Raw genomic sequence first — 20760 nt, 5'->3', positions numbered from 1 at the left:
AAGTAGAAAAGAATTCACAAGGAGAAAAAAGAATAAGGAAAAGTATAAGGTACTAAGATTTACCAACAAGGTAATGTATAATTATGAAACAATTTGAATCATATTATGAATATATCAGAACCATCTGGCTTGTAAAATTTCTGCTGAATTCCCTTGTACATAATAAGTTGTTTTTCTCTGTATGAATTTAACTTTCTCTCTTTTTCCTTAACTTTTGCAATTTTAATTAAAATATGTCTTGGTGTGGTTCTCCTTGGATTCATCTTATTTGGAATTCTCTAAGCTTCTTGGACCTGGATATGTTTTCTTTCCCAGTTAGGATTATTTCTTCAAATAATTTTTCTGACCCTCTCTTCTCCTTTTGGGACCCTTACAAAGCAAATGTCATTCTGCTTGATGTTGTTCCAGAGGTCGCTGAAAGTGTCTTTACTTCTAAAAATTCCTTTTCATTTTACTGCTGTCTGGGTGTGTTTCATTGCTTTGTCTTTCAGCTTGTTGATTTGTGCTTAATTTTTATCCAGTCTCCTATTGAATCCCTCTAGTATATTTTTCATTTCAGTTATAATTTCTGTTTGGCACTTTTTATGTTCTCAATTCTTCTTGCAAATTTGGTGAGCATCTTTATGACAATTACTTTGAACTCTTTTTCTCAGGTAGGCTGCTCAATTCTGTTTCATTAAGGTCCCTGACCCATTTGGCAGTGGGCACTGGAAAATTTCAAGGTAAGGCTGTAAACCAGAGTTGTTGACCCTGGCTACCCAGTAAAATCACTTGATGAAGGACCTACTACAGATCATTGAAATAAAAATATCTAGCATAGGGCTGAAAAACAATGTTGTAAACACTGAGTAGGCAACAGAGCACTTTTTTATTTGTGCCACAGTGTATATAAATCAGACAGCTCTGCCTACAGAGGAATTTATAGTCAATAAGGGAAATAGATTCCTGAAATTATAGTAAGTTAAGAATATAATATATTCATATTATTCTCTTAAGAAGAGATTATATACACCGATAATGAACTCACAGAAAGAGAAACTTTTATCCCATTTATCACTACAACAAAAAAATTAGGATACCTAGGAATAAACTTAATTAAGGAGATAAAAGACCTGGACTTGGAAAACTACAGGACGTTGAAAAAGAGATAGAGGAAGATATAAACAAGTGGAAGAATATACCATGTTCATGGATTGGTAGAATCAACATGATTAAAATGTCCATACTACCCAAAGCAATCTAGAGATTCAATACAATCCCCAATAAAATACCAATGGCATATTTCACAGATCTGGAACAAACTCTCCAAAAATTCACATGGAATGAAAAAAAGACCCCGAATAGTCACAGCAATCTTGAGAAAGAAGAACAAAGCTGGAGGGATCACAATACCAGATATCCTATCCTATCCTCCTATATAATAAAAGAGAAACATGTAAATTGACTGCCCCTTCGCTATGCTCACCAGCCAATCAGGAGTGAATATGCAAATTAACCAACAAAGGTGGCGGGTTGATCTGCATACACAGGCGCTAGGCGGAGAGCAGAAGTGGGAGAGCCGGCAGCTTGGGGGGACATGGCTCCCAAGGTCACTCCCTCGGTCACTCCCTTGGGGGAATGTGGCTCCCTCGGTCACCAGGCAGAGAGCAGAGCAGGAGAGCTGGAGGCTTGGCGGGCCGTGGCTCTCTCGGTTGCTCTCAGCCTGGGGAGCACCAGGAATTCTGGGAATAGTAGTTCTGATGGTAGCTCCAGGACCGGAAGCGGAAGCCCAGAGTGCAGGGAGCACCAGGATTGCTGGGAATCGTAGTTCTGGTGGCAGACGGATCTTCTAGACACTAGAGCAGAGGTTCTCAACCTGTGGGTCGCGACCCCTTTGGCGGTCGAACGACCCTTTCACAGGGGTTGCTTAAGTCCATCCTGCATATCAGATATTTACATTACGATTCATAACAGTAGCAACATTACAGTTATGAAGTAGCAATGAAAATAATTTTATGGTTGGGTCACAACAGGAGGAACTGTATTTAAAGGGCCAGAAGGTTGAGAACCGCTGCACTAGAGCAAAGTGAGCCTGGAGCAAGTTACTGTTGCAGTGGGGGATGGAGGGAAAGCAAAGGTGAGAGACATAAGTAAAATCAGAGTGTCTAGGAAACATTAAAGGGAAGATATCCTAAAACTTCCAGGAAATCTCCACCAATGAAGCAAAGAAAAAAAATGCCTCTATTATTCTGTGAGCAACAAACCAAACTGGGTTGGGGGTCTCAGACAATTCGCCCATATGATTGCAAAGACAGACAGAAACTCCTGGATTGGAGAGGGTTCCCCTGAGGGCTCCCAGATTGGAGAGGGTGCAGGTCAGGCTGAGGGACCCCCTTCCTGCCCCCTGTGCACAAATCTTCATGCACTCGGACCCTAGTCAACTTATATTACAAAGCCACTGTTCTCAAAACTGCCTGGTACTGGCACAAGAACAGACATATAGACCAATGGAATAGAACAGAGAACCCAGAAATTGACCTAAGCCATTATGTTCAATTAATATTTGACAAAGGAGCCAAGAGCATACAATGGAGTTAAGACAGTCTCTTCAGTAAACGGTGCTGGGAAAATTGGTCAGATACATGCAAAAAAAAAATGAAACTAGACCACCACTTACACTATATACAAAAATAAACTCAAAATAGATAAAAGGCTTAAATTTAAGATGGAAAACCATAAAAATCTTGGAAGAATCCATAGGAAGCAAAATATCAGACATATCTTGCAGCAATATGTTTATCGAAACATCTCCTAGGACAGTGGAAACTAAGGAGAAAATAAACAAATGGGACTACATCAAAATAAAAAGCTGCTGCACAGCAAAAGAAACCATCAACAAAACAACAAGAGAGCCTTCTGCATGGGAGAACATATTTGCCCATGTTACCTCCAATAACGGTTTAATCTCCAAAATTTACAGGGAACTCATACAACTTAACAAAAGGAAGATAAACAACCCAATCAAAAAATGGGCAATGGACCTAAATATACACTTTTCAAAAATGGACATACAGAAGGCCAAGAGACATATGAAAACATGCTCAAAGTCACTAATCATCTGAGAGATACAAATCAAAACAACAATGAAGTACCACCTCACACTTGTTAGAATGGCTATCATCAACAAATCAAAAAACGACAACTGCTGGCAAGGATGTGGAAAAAAAGGAACCCTTGTATACTGCTAGTGGGAATAAAGACTGGTGCAGCCACTGTGGAAAACAGTGGAGTTTCCTCAAAAATGAAAAAATGGAACTCTCATTTGACCCAGTAACCCCATTTCTAGGAATATATCCCAAGAAATCAAAAATAGCAATCAGAAAGGATATATGCATCCCTATGTTCATAGCAGCACACTTTACAATAGCTAAGATTTGGAAACAGCCTAAATGCCCATCAGCAGGTGAGTGGATTAAAAAACTGTGGTATATCTACACAATGGAATACTATGCTGCTGTAAAAAAGAAAGAACTCTTACCATTTGTAACAGCATGTATGGACCTGGCATTATGCTAAGAGAAATAAGCCAGTCAGAGAAAGGTAAGTATCACATGATCTCACTCATTTGTGGAGTATAATGAACATAAACTGATGAACAAAAATAGATCCAAAGACACAGAAACATCGAACAGACCATCAAACCTCAAAAGAAAGGAAGGGGAAGGTGGGAGGAGGGTTAAGAGATCACCAAAAGACTTGTATGCATGCACATAAGCATAACCAATGGACACAGACAATAGGGGGGTGAGGGCCTGTGCTGGGGGGCAGGAACGGGCTGGGAGAGGTCAATGTGGGGAAAAAGGAGACTCATGTAATACTTTCAACAATAAATAGTTTTTTTAAAAAAAGAAGAGATTAAATGTGTCCAATTGTATGCACCTGTGCCTATACATTAATTAACTTGGAGAGATGAGAGCTTTTATAGGAAGACTTCACAGAAAGGCTAGTGTCTGAACTAGACTTAGAGGCAAGAGATCACCAAAAGTAAAGCCAATGGAGCTTTCAAATAAAATAGCTTCCAAATACAGTAATCTAAAAGGAATGGGATGAAAATAACCAATGACTAAAGGCAACACAGACATTATCTTCCCAAGTGCATGCTTCAGATGGGCAGAAACCTTGCCTTATGTTCTTCTTGCATCACTTAGAAATACCTATCATAATCCAAGCCACATATTAGATACTCAAATATTCAATCAATTTGTCATAAGAAATTTGATACATAAATCATATGGCAAAATAAATCTTCAGTTTAATACTAAAAATTACTATATTTTAAAGTATATAAACATGAAAACTTTGTTTCCATTGATAAAATTAACAAATGGATTTCACAGTAAAGAAAACAATGAAAAGATGTAAATTTTAAACTTTGTATACAAATTAAAAAGTGAGTAATATTCTTTTTATAAAACAAATCTAATACATAAAGACACTTTTCAAATTAAGTTGAAAAACTTACTGACTCAAGAAGATGGCATTCAGTAGTAAGACCTTTATTATCAAATAATACTGAAAAACAAAAAAGAATTATTTTTAACTTTTTAAAGAATATTCTTGTAGTTAGAAATAAACAAAGCACTGAGAAATATGAAAAGTTCCATATTATCAAATGCTAAGACAAAAATATAGGTCATCTTATGTTACAAGGTTTTAAAAAATGTGTTTGACTTTCGCCCAGCCGGTGTGGCTCAATGCTTAAGTATTGACCCATGAACCAGGAGATCACTGTTCGATTCCTGGTCAGGGCACATGCCCGGGTTGTGGGCTCGATCCCCAGTAGGGGATGTGCAGGAGGCAGCCAATAAACGATTCTCTCTCATCACTGATATTTCTCTCTCTCCCTTTCTCTCTCCAAAATCAGTAAAAACCTATTTTTAAAAAATATGTTTGACTTTTTAAATAAAGTTCTTATCCTTAATTTTAGTATTTTAAAGAATCTTCTATAAACAAAGCTCATGCTTGTAATAGTAAAGGTACGTAAAAGATGCTAGAAGAAGAACATAGCTGGAGTGTATTCAATGTTTGGCCAAAGTAATGATGATTTTGCCTTAGGCTCCAGCCACGACAGCACCATAGAGTAGCAGATGTAAATAGTAGGTGAAAATGTCATATATTATAACAAAAATACAAGAGCCAGGATTAAAAATGGCGGCGGAGAAAGTGGATACTACACAGACATGCTCCCAGGACCAAAAATAGAAAAGCCATTTCCTACTGCAGAACAATCACAACAAAGTAGGTAGGAATAAAAGCATTAGGGAAGAAAAATAAGGCATTTTGAAGAAAGGCTTGAGGATGTATGTGCATTGAAAGAAGAACTAAAAAACATTTCAAGGAATTTTTCTAATTCTGACTTTTCATTAATAATGAATGATCCCAAAAAGTTAGGTCTAGCCTGGCCAGTGTGGCTCAATGGTTGAGCATCTACCTATGAACCAGAAGGTCATGGTTCGATTCCGGGTGAGGACACATGCCCAGGTTGCAGACTGGATCCCCAGTGGAAGGCATGCAAGAGGCAGCTGATCAATGATTCTCTCTCATCATTGATGTTTCTATCTCTCTCTCTCTTCTTCCCCCTTCCTCTCTGACATCAATTAAAATATACTTAAAAATGCTACTTATGTCCAATGTGGACTAGTATCTGCTGTTGATTTTTAATAGGTTTACCTCAGAACGCTGTGGGTGGAGAATGGCACACTACAACACAAACTAATTCTCATAAAATATCGACTTTGCCCAATTTTTCAACCTTTGTTTTTAGAAACTGGTACCAGAGGTATTTACAATAATCTATGCATTAGTGCAATTTCATTTATTTAACAAAGCCTCATTAAATATATTAAAAAGATCTCACCTGACTGGAAAATTTTAGTCTCTTTTTCCTGTGAGATGTTATGTTGTGATGGTATATCTTTTTCAGGGCTACTCATCAAAACATCCTGTGTTGTCATTGAAGAATTTAGTTCCATTCCTTCCACAACATCTGAAATTTCTTCTGTTTTGCTGGTATTAATATCACACGCCACTTCACCAGCAGGTAGAGGCAAGCTCATTCTTTCACTGGGCAAACAATCCATCTTGAAGTTTATCTTACTTACATCCTGGAAATAAAAATGATTATTATATTTAATTATCAAACATTGAAACAATTATAAAAAGTAATTTTGCTATTAAAAATAATAAAAACAGAAGGATGACATTCTGAATACAGGCTAAAGAACACTGTAAATCCTACTATTTTCTTCTTAAATAATGAGTTCAGGTAACATTATAGCAGCAGTGTGATTGAAGGAAAGCATACCGCAAGTATCTGTACTCACTTCAGAGGTTGGCAAACATTTTCTGTGAAGTGCCAAATAGTACATTTTTTTAAAGGCTTTTTGAGCTGTAGGGTCTTTGCCACAACTATTCAACTACATTCTATTGCAAAAGCAACCAGATAAAGACATGAACAAACAAATGTAGCTATGCTATAAGGAAACAATTTACAAAAATAATCTTGATGTGAGTTGGAAAATACAAAATGGCACTATGGTCTCAAAGAAGCTAAAGGCCTTTGAAACAAGAACTATTATTTAACATTACTGATTTTATTTTATTTTTAAAATATGTTTTTATTGATTTCTGAAAGAGGAAGGGAGAGGGATAGAAACATCAATGATGACAGAGAATCATTGATCAGCTGCCTCTTTTACACTCTCCACTGGGGATCGAGCCCATAACCTGAACCATACCAGCTGGGCCTGACTTTAGATTTCTAAGAGAAATTCTGGGAGCTGTTTATGGAGTTACTATGTGTAATTATATAAGTAAGTAACATGCTGGGCTGTCTAGTACACTAGAGCAGGACTTACATGGTTTACTTCAATTAAATCCGGTAATCTAGGACACTGAGCATCTTCTACTATGCTGTTCCTGAAAAAAGAAAAAAATAGCATTGTACTCAGATAATCAAACATATTGCAAGCTTCTGTGTTTGAGACTATCCTTTATGGTCAAAGATGGCACCTGGTCCAAGATCAGGCCTGATGCAAATAGATTAGTTTAGGACTATAGCTACTACAGGATGGGCTTACAAAGCAAATGCATTCTTCCCCAGAAAGCTCATGAGCTTGTTTCCATGCTGGTATTTCACCAGCAACTCTCTGAACCTCATGCAAATCCAGAGCTACATACTAGAGAAAGGTTAGGACAGCAGTTCTCAACCTTTGGGGGTCGAACGACCCTTTCACAGGGGTCGCCTAAGACCATCGGAAAGCACATATATAATTACATATTGTTTATGTGATTAATCACTATACTTTATGTTCAATTTGTAACAATGAAAATACATCCTGCATATCAGATATTTACATTACGATTCATAACACTAGCAAAATTAGTTATGAAGTAGCAACGAAAATAATTTTATGGTTGGGGGTCACCACAGCATGGGGAACTGTATTAAAGGGTCACGGCATTAGGAAAGTTGAGAACCACTGGGTTAGGAGAAAGCTGACTTCTAGTGGGTAAGGAGAAGGGGTGAAGCGACAACTCAATTATTGTATAGCTGGAGTTGGCTACATTTATTGTTAGTTATAGAATACACAGCACATAATCCTGAAGTTCTTAACTTGCAATTTTATTTAAAATATCTGTCTCAACCTCATGCAAGTTGTAGGGTTTTTTGTGTTTTTTTAATATACTCAATTTTTCTATCTTCGACTTCACTTTGCCTTCGTCGCAAGAAGTCATTTATTTGCAAGATACTTTCTTTCTGGACTATTTTTGAGAATTAAGCAAAAAATTTTTTAGAGAGTAACTGTACTAATCACTTAAATACAATTAAGGATCTTCTTAGAACAAGATAATAAAATACAGAACATACAAAGTAATATGACTTGCATTTAAGAAATGACAATAAATTTGGTATTTTATAACCCATATTTCTAGAACATCTGAAATATTTTAGTCCCCACAAAAGCTAAATATATTTTGGTTTATATCAAAAATTAAAAATTCTAAAACCTGCACCATGACTGTCTCTTTCTGATAATCTGAAACCTCAGGAGAAGATAAACTTCAAAAACTCTGTGGAGACAGCTTTGTAGCATTTTAGTCACATCTCTCAGGTGTGGGGTTTCCAGAAGAACACAAACAGATCTCCTCATTGACCTTTGTAAGCACAGAATTACAAAGTTAGAAGCAGCCATGCAGGACGTGCAGCCATGCAGGAGTGACCAGCCAGAACAAAGAGCTGTCAGTCTTAAGGAAAGAGAATAGAGAACTAAAGAAATTTCTGGCCATCCTGAAGGAATCACCAAGTTGGTATCAAAGAAGCAGGCCAACCACACCTCGACCAGTGGGCATTACTTCCCCAACACAGTCAGTTCTCAGCATAGCAGCCAAGTGGTCAGTCCATCCTCCTCAGTGGCGTCTGTCTCTTATAGAGTGGCTGGCTGCAGGAGCATGGGACAAAGAGCCAGAGGCCTTCAGGGAAGGAGCACTCCCAGAGACTCATACTGAAGCCCCTTCACCAGCTTCCACTCATGGCCTATCTTACAGAACTTCATTTGCCTCCTCTGGACTGGGGATTTTTTCTTTCAGACCATCCCTAAATAGCAGGGATTCAGGCCACATACAAGTACTCAACCCCAACAATTCAGGTCAGAGGGAAAGTAGAAGCCCACTAGAGAGGCTTCCTGGTTTCCAGCTACCAGCCCTGCAGACTCTACCAACAAAGACAGATGGGATTAGCCACGGGGAGAGAAGCATGGGCCACTCCCAGACAGATCACCTTCAAGGTCTGATCTACACATACTGCTGAAGGACAGACAGTAGCACTCAATACCCATTAGGCATGATGGCCTTAGAAAATGTGCCCCTGGCTGTTTTCATTCTGTACTTCCTATCAATCTTTACCATGTACACCAACCATGTCAAATTTGCAGCCCATGGGCCGCATGCAGCCCACAACGAACATTTTTGCGGCTCAGCCAATATAACGGTATGTAAGAAACGTTTTAATAAAAATTTCGTAACTTAATTTTTACAATATCCTGTTATACATAACCTACATATATAAAAGCCTAATGTGTAAATTATCCCCTCAGGAGTTCTACTGAGAGTTCGATCACTCGCTATGATGTGCGCTGACCACCAGGGGGTGGCACGGAATAAAGGAAGGCCCGGCCGGCAGCCCGAATGCCCCAACAGGCCCTGATCACAGGCCAGGCCTATGGACCCTACCTGTGCACAAATTTTGTGCACCGAGCCTCTAGTTATTAATAAGAAACTACAATGTTCGCTAATGACTAATTACTATAATTGTGTTGCATTCATTTCCCTTACATGCCTTATGCACAGGTGTACCATTTCACTCCACTAATACTAGCAGCAAATATTTTAGCAGCCAATTGCCACATCATTAATCTTGGACTGACTTGTTTGGTATGAGCAACAGGAAATATTTCCCTTTCAGAGAACAAGGAAAATAGGTTTATTTGCATTACACTTATTAATTTGTGCAGTTATTCAATGTCTGGTAAGTTAATGTTCAAGAAAAAAATATTAATTTTTATTAAAATGTTCTATTATTTTATGGTAACAATTACTCATTTATTTCAGCCCTTTGTATTCAGCATGTCTCTATCAAAATAAACCTATGTTTCTATGAAAATTGAAAGTTTTGTTTTTTTGTGGCCCACATAAACATAATTTGGCCCATGTTAGCCTTTGAGTTTGACATGCTTGATGTACACTCTGTATTACCTCCTTGAAAAGTGGTTAGGTCTTATGTAAGGCTAGTGCTTCAGGAAGATTACATTTCTCCCCAAGACATGTGGTTCTCTTATTTCCTACAACTTGAAACAAAGGTTATAGAAACATTTCTTGTCATCCTTGGGGGCGAGGGTAATATGCTCATCAACCATGTTTCAGTTCTAGATTTCATTTTCTAGTTTTGGATATATTCTCCTATTGTCAATGTTAGCAAGCAACAATTCTGTTCCCTGTCCTAATTTGGTATACTTTTTTCTGTTTGCCCATCGTTTCCTCTATGTCTAGTTATTATTAGAACAATAACTTTTGCCCTGGCCGGTTTTTCTCAGCGCGGTTAGAGCGTCAGCTGACAGACCAAAGGGTAGAGGGTTCTATTCCTAGTCAAGGCCACATACCTTGGTTGCAGGTTCCCCAGCCCCTGTACAGGCTCGCTCAAGAGGCAACCAATCCATGTGTCTTTCTCATGTTGATGTGTCTCTGCTTCTCTTTCTTTCTCTCTCTCTCTCTCTCTCCCCATCCTCTTCCCTCCCCTTCCACTCTCTCTAGAAATCAATGGAAAAAAAATCCTCGGGTGAGGATTAAAAACAAAACAAAACAGTAACTTTCATTTGTTTCCCCTATTTCAAAGTACATGAACATTGTGAAATTAAATTAAAAATGTCTTTCATACTAGTATTTTACCACGTTAACAATCTGAAATAGTATTTCATGTTAATCTCTATTAAACTCTTAATAACACATTAAAGAACTACCTGTTTTCAGGAATATTTGAAAGCAAAGTCTTCTCATCAGCCTGTTCCCTTCGGGCACTCCGAGGACCAGGATGCTCTGGTGACGCAGTTTGGCTGAGAAGGCCCAGAGCAGCCCTGCTGTCAGACACAGCTTTGCTGACAGACGTAGGTGTCCTAAGTCTTTGAGAAAGACGTTCAGAAGAGATAGAAAGTCCTAGAAGATGAGAGAAATCACCTCAGTACCAAAAGTTCTTTCATTCACTTTTCATTACAACTAGGAAGGCAGTGAAAATTCTTCCAACTCCCCTACCAAGTACTCTCTTTCTCCTGTAAAATAATGTTTGTTAAAGTCAAATGCCCAGGACCTTCAGTTAAAGACAGCACTGAACACACACATTACACGCTGCTTCATCTCGACATCCCACTGCTGTAAGCAGGAAGAGATCAACTTAAAAGGCAGAATGCTACAAAGACCAAGGAATCTAAAAAAGAGACAATAATCAGAAAATTTTGGGAGCTGAGGTGTAGATGGGTGAGTGGAATTTTACTTAGTAGACTCAAGAAAAGAAATCCTAAGTAACTAGTCAGGAAAGATGAGAAACAACCCCTCAAAAGAGCTGGTGGCCTCAAGTTTCTCTGGAAGTGGAGATAAAGATGGAGCTAAAACAAGATTGGTTCAAAGTCACTTCAAAGAACAATTAGAGCCCAGGTTTCTTTCCTCATTCTGCACAGCTGGGCAACTGTCATCATCCCCTTCCACCACCAATATCAAATACTGGAGGCTTATTTTCCCCAAAAAGGAAACAGAGGGTCTCTGGCTTAGGGATAACAGGTGAGGCTAAAAGATGGGTCCGATATGGAAAACAAGGGGATTAAGTGAGTATTTACAAATAACCTCTTGAGACACAGGTTTCCTCCCCAACATGGCTCCTGAAAGACTGGCAGCCAGAATTATATTCTCCAGGCAACAGGCTAAAAGAATGTTCTCTAGGGAATCTAGCCCAAGAGAAAAGACAAAAACAGTGATCTGCAGGTTCCCAGCATGAGGGCATAGCTAAACCACCCACAGTACAGACCCTGTCGGCAACCATGAGCAGGCTGTGAGCCATCACCAGCATCCGAGGAAAGCCTCTAAACCAGTGGTTCTCAACCCTGGCTGCACATTAGAGTCGCCTGGGAATCTTTTTAAAATCCTGATTTCTGGGCCTCATCCTCCGGAAATTCTGTTTCTTTGTTATGGGGTGAGGCCACAACATTAGTAACAAAGAAACAGAATTTCTGGAGGATGTGGCCCAGAAATCAGGATTTTAAAAAGATTCCCAGGTGAGTCTAATGTGCAGGCAAGGTTGAGAACCACTGCTCTAATGTGAGAGAGAAACCAAAACCCAACAGATGAAAGTATCTTGGAACAAACACTGACGACAGGGGAAGGAAACATAAAAGCTATCATTACTGCCCGCAGAAAGATAAGATAGTGCAGTTATGAAACAAGTACAGGCTGTAATAAAATGAAACACCCAGAGAATGAGAAAGAACTATTGGGAATTAAAAACATCATAGCTCACATGAAGTTGAGGAAATCCAGAAAGTAGGAGAAAACAAGCACAGGAAAGAAACAGAAAAGTAATCTCTTTACCAGGAGAAAAAATATGTATTACTGAAGAAAAAGATCAGAGAGAACACGAGCGAGTAAATCAAAGGAATAATTCAAGAAAAAACAACAACAACCCTACACTTGTTTAGAGAGGGCTGTAAACAAGTTAAGACTCCAATACTCTCCGAAGAATTACTAATCACTATGCTGTACACCTGAAACTAATATAAATAAATTCAATCAAGATAAATAAATCCAACCTAATAAAGATAGTCTATGAAAAATTGCTATTGAAAAATATACCCAATTAGAAAGTTATAAGACTTGTTTCCTGAAATACTAAAAACTGGTTTCACTGGAATTTTTTAAAGTTAGGAAATTAGTATACGTACTTGTCCCCCAAAAAATCAAAGTTTTCATACAAATGAAAATAAAACCAAAACCACCCATAAGTTTCATTTTAAAGCGCAGCTAGAGCAATGTGATAGCTTGTTGACTAAGTTTCGTTTGCATTTAAGTTCTAATCCAATTTATAACTAAGAAAATCCCTAACTTCTCATGCTCCCATTATGTTCCTTACCTCTTGGGATCCTGTAACCTACCTCACAGGATTGTGGGGGTCAATAATAACAGATATGAAATCACTTAGAAAACATAAAAGCAATTTCAGAAGATATATCACACTTAAAGGACCCATCCAAATGTGATTTGCATGCGTTTGCGAGTGAGTATGTAGTCTATTTTCCAGAAATCAGAGAGTTTATATCCCTTCATGTGAAAACTATCTTTCACTTCTTATACAACCTCCCATCCAATCCAAATATTTAAGTAGTCTCAGCAGAAAAACTAACCTGAGAATGATTTAACGGGACTTTCAACTCTGAAAAAGCCAGCATCAAATACAATTTTATCAACTTCCTTTGGCACTACAGAGGCTGCTGCCTCAGCATGTTCTTCCTGCTTAATTCTCTCTCTCATTGCATTTTTTATGGCAGCGAGGCGATTTCTAGCTGCAATTCTTCCACCATCGTCCTGTTTTGGTTTACTTGCTATACCGGAGACGACTTTTTTCTGCAAAAAGAAATGATGGAATTTATTAAAGCTACTCATTACTACCTTACACAAAAAATAAAGCATATATAAAATATTTCGCACATTCATCATATACTTGTCAAGTTCCTTGTGCGTGCTAAAAATGCTGGGGTCAAAAGGTAAAGGACAAAGTTCTTGCTCTCAAGGAGTTCATAACTTCACGGTGGAAGAGCTAAATAAGGACACTGAGAAGGACAAACGTCGTGTTAGAGACAAATTCAGAGGGCTATAGGAGAACATAAGGATAACACTTAAATCAGTCTCAGAGGCATCAAGAAAGGCTTACAGGAAGTAGCACTTAGGCGGAAATCACAGTTAGCCAGGCTAAAAAATGATGTGAGGGAAGGGCTAGATAGAGAAAATAGTATGTTTGCAAAACCAGAAGCAAAAGAAAACATAGAGGAGTTGGCAAGAGATCCACAACAGCTAGATTATAAAATCCCTTACATGTTATGGAGCCACATTTATACAGAGAACAAAGGAACAGAGATTATTGATGATTTTTAATCATGAGATTAAGATTATTGCATTTGTATTTTAAAACGGTCACTCTGACTATAGGCTAGATAGACTAGAAGGTTACAAGCAAGGGAGAAAGGAGACTGCTACAATGATACTGGGAAAGATGATGGTAGTTAAATTGAGGAAGAAATGGAAAAATGTGAAGAGATATGTAAGAGGCCCAACTGAGAGGACTTAGTGTATTTGATGGGTGTGGAGTGGAGATAGTGAAATGGAGAAAGGAAAGAACCAAAGAACATATCAGGTTTCTATCTTGGTGGGACCATAATAGCATTCTGTGAGACAGGGAAACATCAGTGTGTGTGGAGGTGACTTCAGTTTGAGATACAGTGATTTAAGGTATAGTGAGTCAGGATACATAAAGCTTAGCACTAAGTATGGTCCGATTTTGGGAATCATGACAGGGTGGGTAGGATTTCATAGGAAGAATATGGAAGGAGAGAAGAGAGTTGAGGTAGGAATTCTGAATATGACAAACTTTGAAGAGATAAATGAAAAAGAAAAAACTTGCAAACATAACTAAAGAGGTAGGAAGAAAATCAGTAGAATAAAATTTTAAGAAAGCAAGTACACTGCTGTTTAATACTGCAGAAGGAACATTTTATAATTAAGTGTCTGGTAACATCAGCAACTACTGGATCAATAACCTCGGTAATATCTGTTCTAGAGGCATAAAGAGGGGTCAAGCTGAATTGAAGTGAGTTGGAGAAATAAACGGGAACCCAAATAGTATGGACAACTTTTTAAGGAAGCTTGTCTGTCATTGCAAGAAAAATGGGAAAAGGGGTACAGATCACTAGAGGGAGCTGTGGACAACACAACTTTAGGTTTTTTTTCTTTTTAAAATGGAAACAAATATAAGATCCTAAACATGTCTAAAATCCGATGGGGAAAAAGGGAAAAAGAGAAAACAAAGCTAACTGATGGAATAAGAAGTCAATGAATAAAAAGTAGGAGGGAATGGTATCAAAGTACAGATAAAAGATTCATTTTATTTTATTTGATAATCTTAAGAGTGGCCTACATAAAGTAGAAGGAGAGAGACATCTGGTGATAAGGGGAAGAACTGCAAGGCTCTGAATAATGCTATACTCATATAGCTATTATCTACATCACTGATATTAATGTTTCCATGACTCAAAAAGAAATACCCACAGTAGCTTCAAAGTATTCAAGCATCCTTCACTCTTTAGCAGATATGAAATTCATTCAATCTATTTCATCACTGTCCTCAGGGTATTTGTCATGAGACTTAATTACTACAACAATTTTATAATAAGGTTCTCTCAATACTTTAACATCTTTAACAAATTCAAAACAGAGTTTTTATTTAGATTTCATTGCATAATAAAAAACCAACCTAGAAACCTGATTTTATAAACAAAGGCATTTTTCTAAAATCTAAAAGAAAAACTGGCAGTGCTCCAGGTGGTTTGAGAAGTTTCCATTTGAACCAAAAACTGTGAGTTAAAATATTACTTGAAAAAAAATTATTACAAATAGATTAAGAACAGAATCTATCATGTTCACATAGAGAATTTTATAGAGAAAAGTAACAGGAAATTTTATAAGAAAGTAAATGGAAGAAGGTAAATGTTCTAAAGAGCCACTGTTCCTCTTTTCTATTTAAAAAATTATTTCCATTTTGAAATATATCACACAAAGGGTATATATAACAGAGAGGCGGCATAGCCTACTGGTTAAGAACAAGGATAACAAGGATTCTGGACTGAGAAAATGTGGCCAGAAACCCAGCTACAACCTGGACAAGTGATTTAATCTTTCCTCAGATCCCTCAGCTGTGAAATGGGAATAATAGTGCCCATCTCATAGGATTGTTGAGAAGCTTAAATGAGTTAATACATGTAAGGTACTTGGAACAATATTTGGTACAATATAAATTATCTACTACTACTACTAGTACAGAAAATATATAAGCATAGTCTAAAGATTAAAACAAATGTGCACATATTCACTACCTAGCAATTTAGAAGCTCTCAGGGGGCCCTAATTCAATCACAGCCCCTCCGTCTCTCCCTCCAGAGATAACCGTTTTGAATTTTATGTTGATCATTTCCTTATTCTTTCTTCAAAGACAAGTAGTATATTGTAAGTAACATACGGAACTCATTTTGTAAAATGATGAAAAATCTGAAGCTAAATGTTTTTAAAGCTTGGAAATAAAAATTCACTAAAGTAGAAGAGTCTATATTAGAAAATCACAAACTTACCCGAAAGACCTTTTTGCTTATATTATTATTATTATTATTTTGCCACCCAGAGTCCTCAAGTTTGGTCAGATTATTGAACTTCTGGTTTACATCTTCTATCTGTTAATAAATAAAGCACAACCATATCAGTTTAATGCTAACCATCTACACTAATAAAAGACAAACATGCAAATTGACCATACCTTCACTACGCCATAAGCCATGCCCACCAGCCAATCAGAGTGACTATATGCAAATTAACTCAACCAGATGGCAGCCGGCAGCCACAGAGCTGGAGCGAGCAGGAGGCTTGGTTGCCCCAATGATGGAGGAAGCCAAGCTTCCTGCTTGCTGTGGCGGCTCTGAGCTCTCCACTCAAAGCAACAAAGTTTCAATTATAGAAGGTAAATAAACTCCAGATACCTGCTTTCAGCAGGCCATGGCCACAGAGCTGGGGCGAGCGGGAGGCTTCCCTCCCACCCGCCCTGGCTGGCTCTGAGCTCCTCTCAAGGCTACAAAGTTTCAATTATAGAAGGTAAATAAATCCCAGAATAAAAAAAAGAAAAAAGAAAAAAAGGGGAGGCTGGGAGCTTCTGTCGCCAGGGGGCTTGGCCAGCCTGAAAACAGCCCTCAGCCCCTCACCCAGACTGGCCAGGCAACCCAGCGGGACCCCCACCCTGATCCGAGACACCCTTCAGGGCAAACCACCTGGCCCCCACCCATGCACCAGGCCTCTATTCTATATAATAAAAGGGTAATATGCAAACTGACCCTAACAGCAGAAAGACTGGGAATGACTGGTCACTATGACACACACTGACCACCAGGGGGCAGACACTCAATGCAGGAGCCTCCCCCTGGTGGTCAGTGCGCTCCCACAGGGGGAGCTCTGCTGAGCCACAAGCCAGGCTGACAGCTGTCAGTACAGCGGTGGTGGTGGGAGCCTCTCCCACATCCTCAGCAGCGCTAAGGATGTCCAACTGCAGCTTAGGCCTGCTCCCCGATGGCAAGTGGACATCCTCCAAGGGCTGCCGGGCTGCAAGAGGGATGTCTGACTGCCAGCTTTGGCCCGATACCCCAGGGAGTGGGCCTAAGCCAACAGGTGGACATCCTCTGAGGGGTCCCAGACTGCAAGAGGGCATAGGCTGGGCTGAGGGACCCCCAGAGTGCACAAATTTTTGTGCACCGGGCCTCTAGTCTATACTAATAAAAGGGTAATATGCTAATTAGACCGGGTGACTGGCCATCTTCTGGACGTCCAACTTCCTTCTGGACAAAGCCATGGTGGTGGGGGCCAAGGCAGAGGCAGTTAGGGGCAATCAGGATGGCAGGGGAGGGCAGTGGGGACCATCAGGCCGGCAGGGGAGGGCTGTTGGGGGCCATCAGGCCGGCAGGGGAGGGCAGTTGGGGGCCATCAGGCCAGCAGGGAAGCGGTTAGGTGGCGATCAGCCGGGCAGGCAGGCGAGTGGTTAGGAGCCAGTGGTCCCAGATTGTGAGAGGGATATCAGACTGCCGGCAGTCGGACATCCCCTGAGGGGTCCCAGATTGGAGAGGGTGCAGCCCGGGCTGAGGGACACCATCTCCCGTGCACAAATTTTGTGAACTGGGCCTCTAGTATTATATATAACAGTGATGGCGAACCTTTTGAGCTCGGCGTGTCAGCATTTTGAAAAACCCTAACTTAACTCTGGTGCTGTGTCACATAGAGAAATTTTTTGATATTTGCAACCATAGTAAAACAAAGACTTATATTTTTGATATTTATTTTATATATTTAAATGCCATTTAACAAAGAAAAATCAACCAAAAAAATGAGTTTGCATGTCAGAGGTTCGCCATCACTGATATATAACAAACTAATGAACTGAGACTTCAAAAAAAATTGAGTGACTTGGATTGGTGACATATAAAATTACATGAAATCATTCTCAATTTAGTATTCAAATGAAGAATTATTATGGTAAAATTGTTCATTATTTTTGGTCTTATAAACCTCCACAATCTACATAAAGCATGTCATATACGAATAACTCCCCTAAATTATTTTTTATTACTAAAATGGTAAGAGATATATTCTAAGTTATGCAAGGTGAACAAAATATCTGTCTCTTTTTAAACAGTTTATTCTCCTACTGAAGGATATATATTGGTTGCTTCCCAGTTTGGGCAATTAAAACTAAAGCTGCTATAAACATCTGTGTATGTGGTTTTGTGTGGACCTATGTTTTCAACTCTTTTGGGTAAATACCAAGAAGTATAATTGCTGAATCCTATGGTAAGAGTATGTTTAGTTTTGTAAGAAACTGCCAAGCTGTCTTCCAAAGGGGCTGTACCATTTTGCGTTCCCACCAGCAATGAATGAGAGTTCCTATTGCTTTCCATCCTCACCAGCATTTGGTGCTATCAGTGGTTTAGATTTTTTTTAAAATATATTTTTATTGATTTCAGAGAGGAAGGGATAGAAACATCAATGATGACAGAGAATTATTGATCAGCTACCTCCTGCACCCCCCCTATTGGGGATCGAGCCCGCAACCCAGGCATGTGCCCTTGACCAGAATTGAACCTGGGACCTTTTAGTCCGCTGCAGGCTGACGCTCTAGCCACTGAGCCAAACCAGCTAGTAGTGGTTAGATTTTTGTAATTCTAGTAGGTATGTCGTGGTATCTCACTATAGTTATAATTGGCAATTCTGTAATGATATGCTGACCTGCTGTATATACCTTCTTTGGTAAAGTGTCTGTTCAGGTCTTTTGCCTGTTTTTAAACTCAGGTTGTTTGTTTTCTTATTGTTGAGTTTTAAGAGGTCTTTATATATTTTGGAAACCAGTCCTTTATCAAATGTGTCTTTTGTAAAGATTTTCTCCCAATCTGTGGCTTGTCTTCTCATTCTCTTGACCCAATCTCATTTTAAAAGATTTAAATAATGTACTAGCAGCAGGATGGGAATGTATGATCCCCATTCTTCTGGTATGTCCAATCTCCTTCAAAGTGATAGTCACTGTCAACAGTTTGGTAAACATGTTTTGAGTCCCTTTACTATGCATCTATACACACAGCTACTCACAATCCTCCTTAAAAAATTTTATAATATGTAGGTGGTACCTCAATACAGCTCTTTAAAAATAAATAAATAAATAAATGCCCCAGGAGCCAACTTGAAGAGGTCCCCCCACTGGCCAAAGCTGGAAAATGAGCATCAGTAAAGATAATAATTTTAGGGGGCTGGGTGGGAACGGGCTAAGGGGGGGAACAATGGAGATATCTGTAATAGTGTCAACAATAAAAATAACGTTTGAAAAAAACGATAAAAAGAATAAACAATGCAGACACATTAAATACCTTTAATTTCAGAAATGAGACTTAAAAACAAATGTAAATAGTCATCACTAAAAGATGCTAGTAAACTAATTATTATGAAAACTGATAAACATATTAAAACTGGTAATAAAGTAATACATTATGATGAGTAATGACTGTTAGCTACTAGTTATTGAAGGAGTATTTTATATGCTTATTTCTAAAATAAGCTCAAAAAGCTAGAAAGTGTCATCTCCTCCACACTTTTACTGATCTTCCTAGTAATTCCCTCTATCACAGCATTTTTTTACATTAGATTGAAACTGCATGTTGTATCTGACTCACTAATGTGCCTTATTAACAACTCCTGGTACAAAGCCTGGCACACAGTAGGAACTCAACAATGGCTAGATGAATTGAAATACTAAAGACCAGAGTTACTTATTTTCTCACATGTATAATCATCATAGACTATTCAACAGTTGACTAATCTCAACTTCCAACTCATATAGAAATTATCTTGACAATATAGGAAAGGGGGACATCAGTCATAAAATATAGACAGTGCTTTATAATTTATAAAGGTGCTATGTAATATCTCATTTACTATTATAGTTATCTATGCAGCTACTATTACCTCCATTTCACTACTGTTACCTCACTTAAAGAAAAAAAGAAAAGACTACCAGGGGTGGGCAAACTTTGTGACTCGAGGGCCACAATGGGTTCTTAAACTGGACCAGAGGGCCGGAACAAAAGCATGGATGGAGTGTTTGTGTGAACTAATATAAATTCAAAGTAAACATCATTACATAAAAGGGTACGGTCTTTTTTTTTTAGTTTTATTCATTTCAAACGGGCCGGATCCGGCCCGCGGGCCGTAGTTTGCCCACGGCTGGACTAGACTCAAAGTTAGTGTATTCAAAACACTTGACCACATACCTGAAAACTAACCATGTCCCAAAATCCATCCAGATCTGTACAGGTAGTCTCCTTTTCACCTCGTTTATATTCACAATCATCCACTAGGCCTTCAAACTGTTTGAACCTTTCTTTCATAAGGAGTCTTGTTTGACCAACTGTTGTGCGAATAAGATCTTTAGCTAAAGGAAATACGAGGTTTTTAAAAGTTAAAGGACAAAACAGGACCTTTATTGCAAAGCCAACCAACTGATAAGATACCTTACCCCAAGTACCCTAGGGCTTGCAGAATCAAATTCTTACCTTAAAGCAAAACAAAAATTTCTTCTACAAAGTGTTGTCATACAAATACTGTTCCATATTGATTTGGGTAATTTTCATTCAGAAAATATTTTTATATAATTAAACAATACCAGATATGGATGTCACTCATTGAGTCATATGAAGAAAATCTGATAATAAAAAAGGCAAATGTCTAATTCTCAGGAATGACAATTAATATTCTAGCCCAGCTGGCGTAGCTCAGTGGTTGAGCATCAACCTATGAACCAGGATGTCGGCCTGGGTTGCGGGCTCAATCCCCAGTGTG

General features: G+C 38.6%; 1 protein-coding gene and 1 pseudogene across 2 annotated transcripts in view; one reads left to right on the top strand and one right to left on the bottom strand.

Annotated features, from left to right (window-relative positions):
* DLGAP5 (DLG associated protein 5) overlaps positions 1-20760 on the bottom strand; it is a 40651-nt gene that overhangs the window by 1171 nt on the left and 18720 nt on the right. Inside the window, exons 12-18 of the mRNA XM_081112029.1 lie at positions 20193-20353; positions 15972-16070; positions 12978-13197; positions 10554-10746; positions 6897-6957; positions 5897-6143; positions 4502-4551 (exon numbers count right to left, since the gene is read on the bottom strand). Of these exons, the coding sequence (XP_080968155.1) occupies positions 4502-4551; positions 5897-6143; positions 6897-6957; positions 10554-10746; positions 12978-13197; positions 15972-16070; positions 20193-20353 (1031 nt within the window). The remainder of the gene's footprint in view (positions 1-4501; positions 4552-5896; positions 6144-6896; positions 6958-10553; positions 10747-12977; positions 13198-15971; positions 16071-20192; positions 20354-20760) is intronic.
* On the top strand, positions 8070-8848 carry LOC308527204 (E3 ubiquitin-protein ligase RNF212B-like; annotated as a pseudogene). The gene has a single exon. The product of its transcript is annotated as an E3 ubiquitin-protein ligase RNF212B-like (transcript).

This window comes from Myotis nattereri (assembly GCF_964212035.1).
Source record: "Myotis nattereri genome assembly, chromosome: 1".
In the NCBI taxonomy this organism is placed as follows: Eukaryota; Metazoa; Chordata; class Mammalia; order Chiroptera; family Vespertilionidae; genus Myotis; species Myotis nattereri.
Note: the sequence above shows the minus strand (reverse complement) of the source record. Positions and strands in the feature narration are given on the sequence as shown.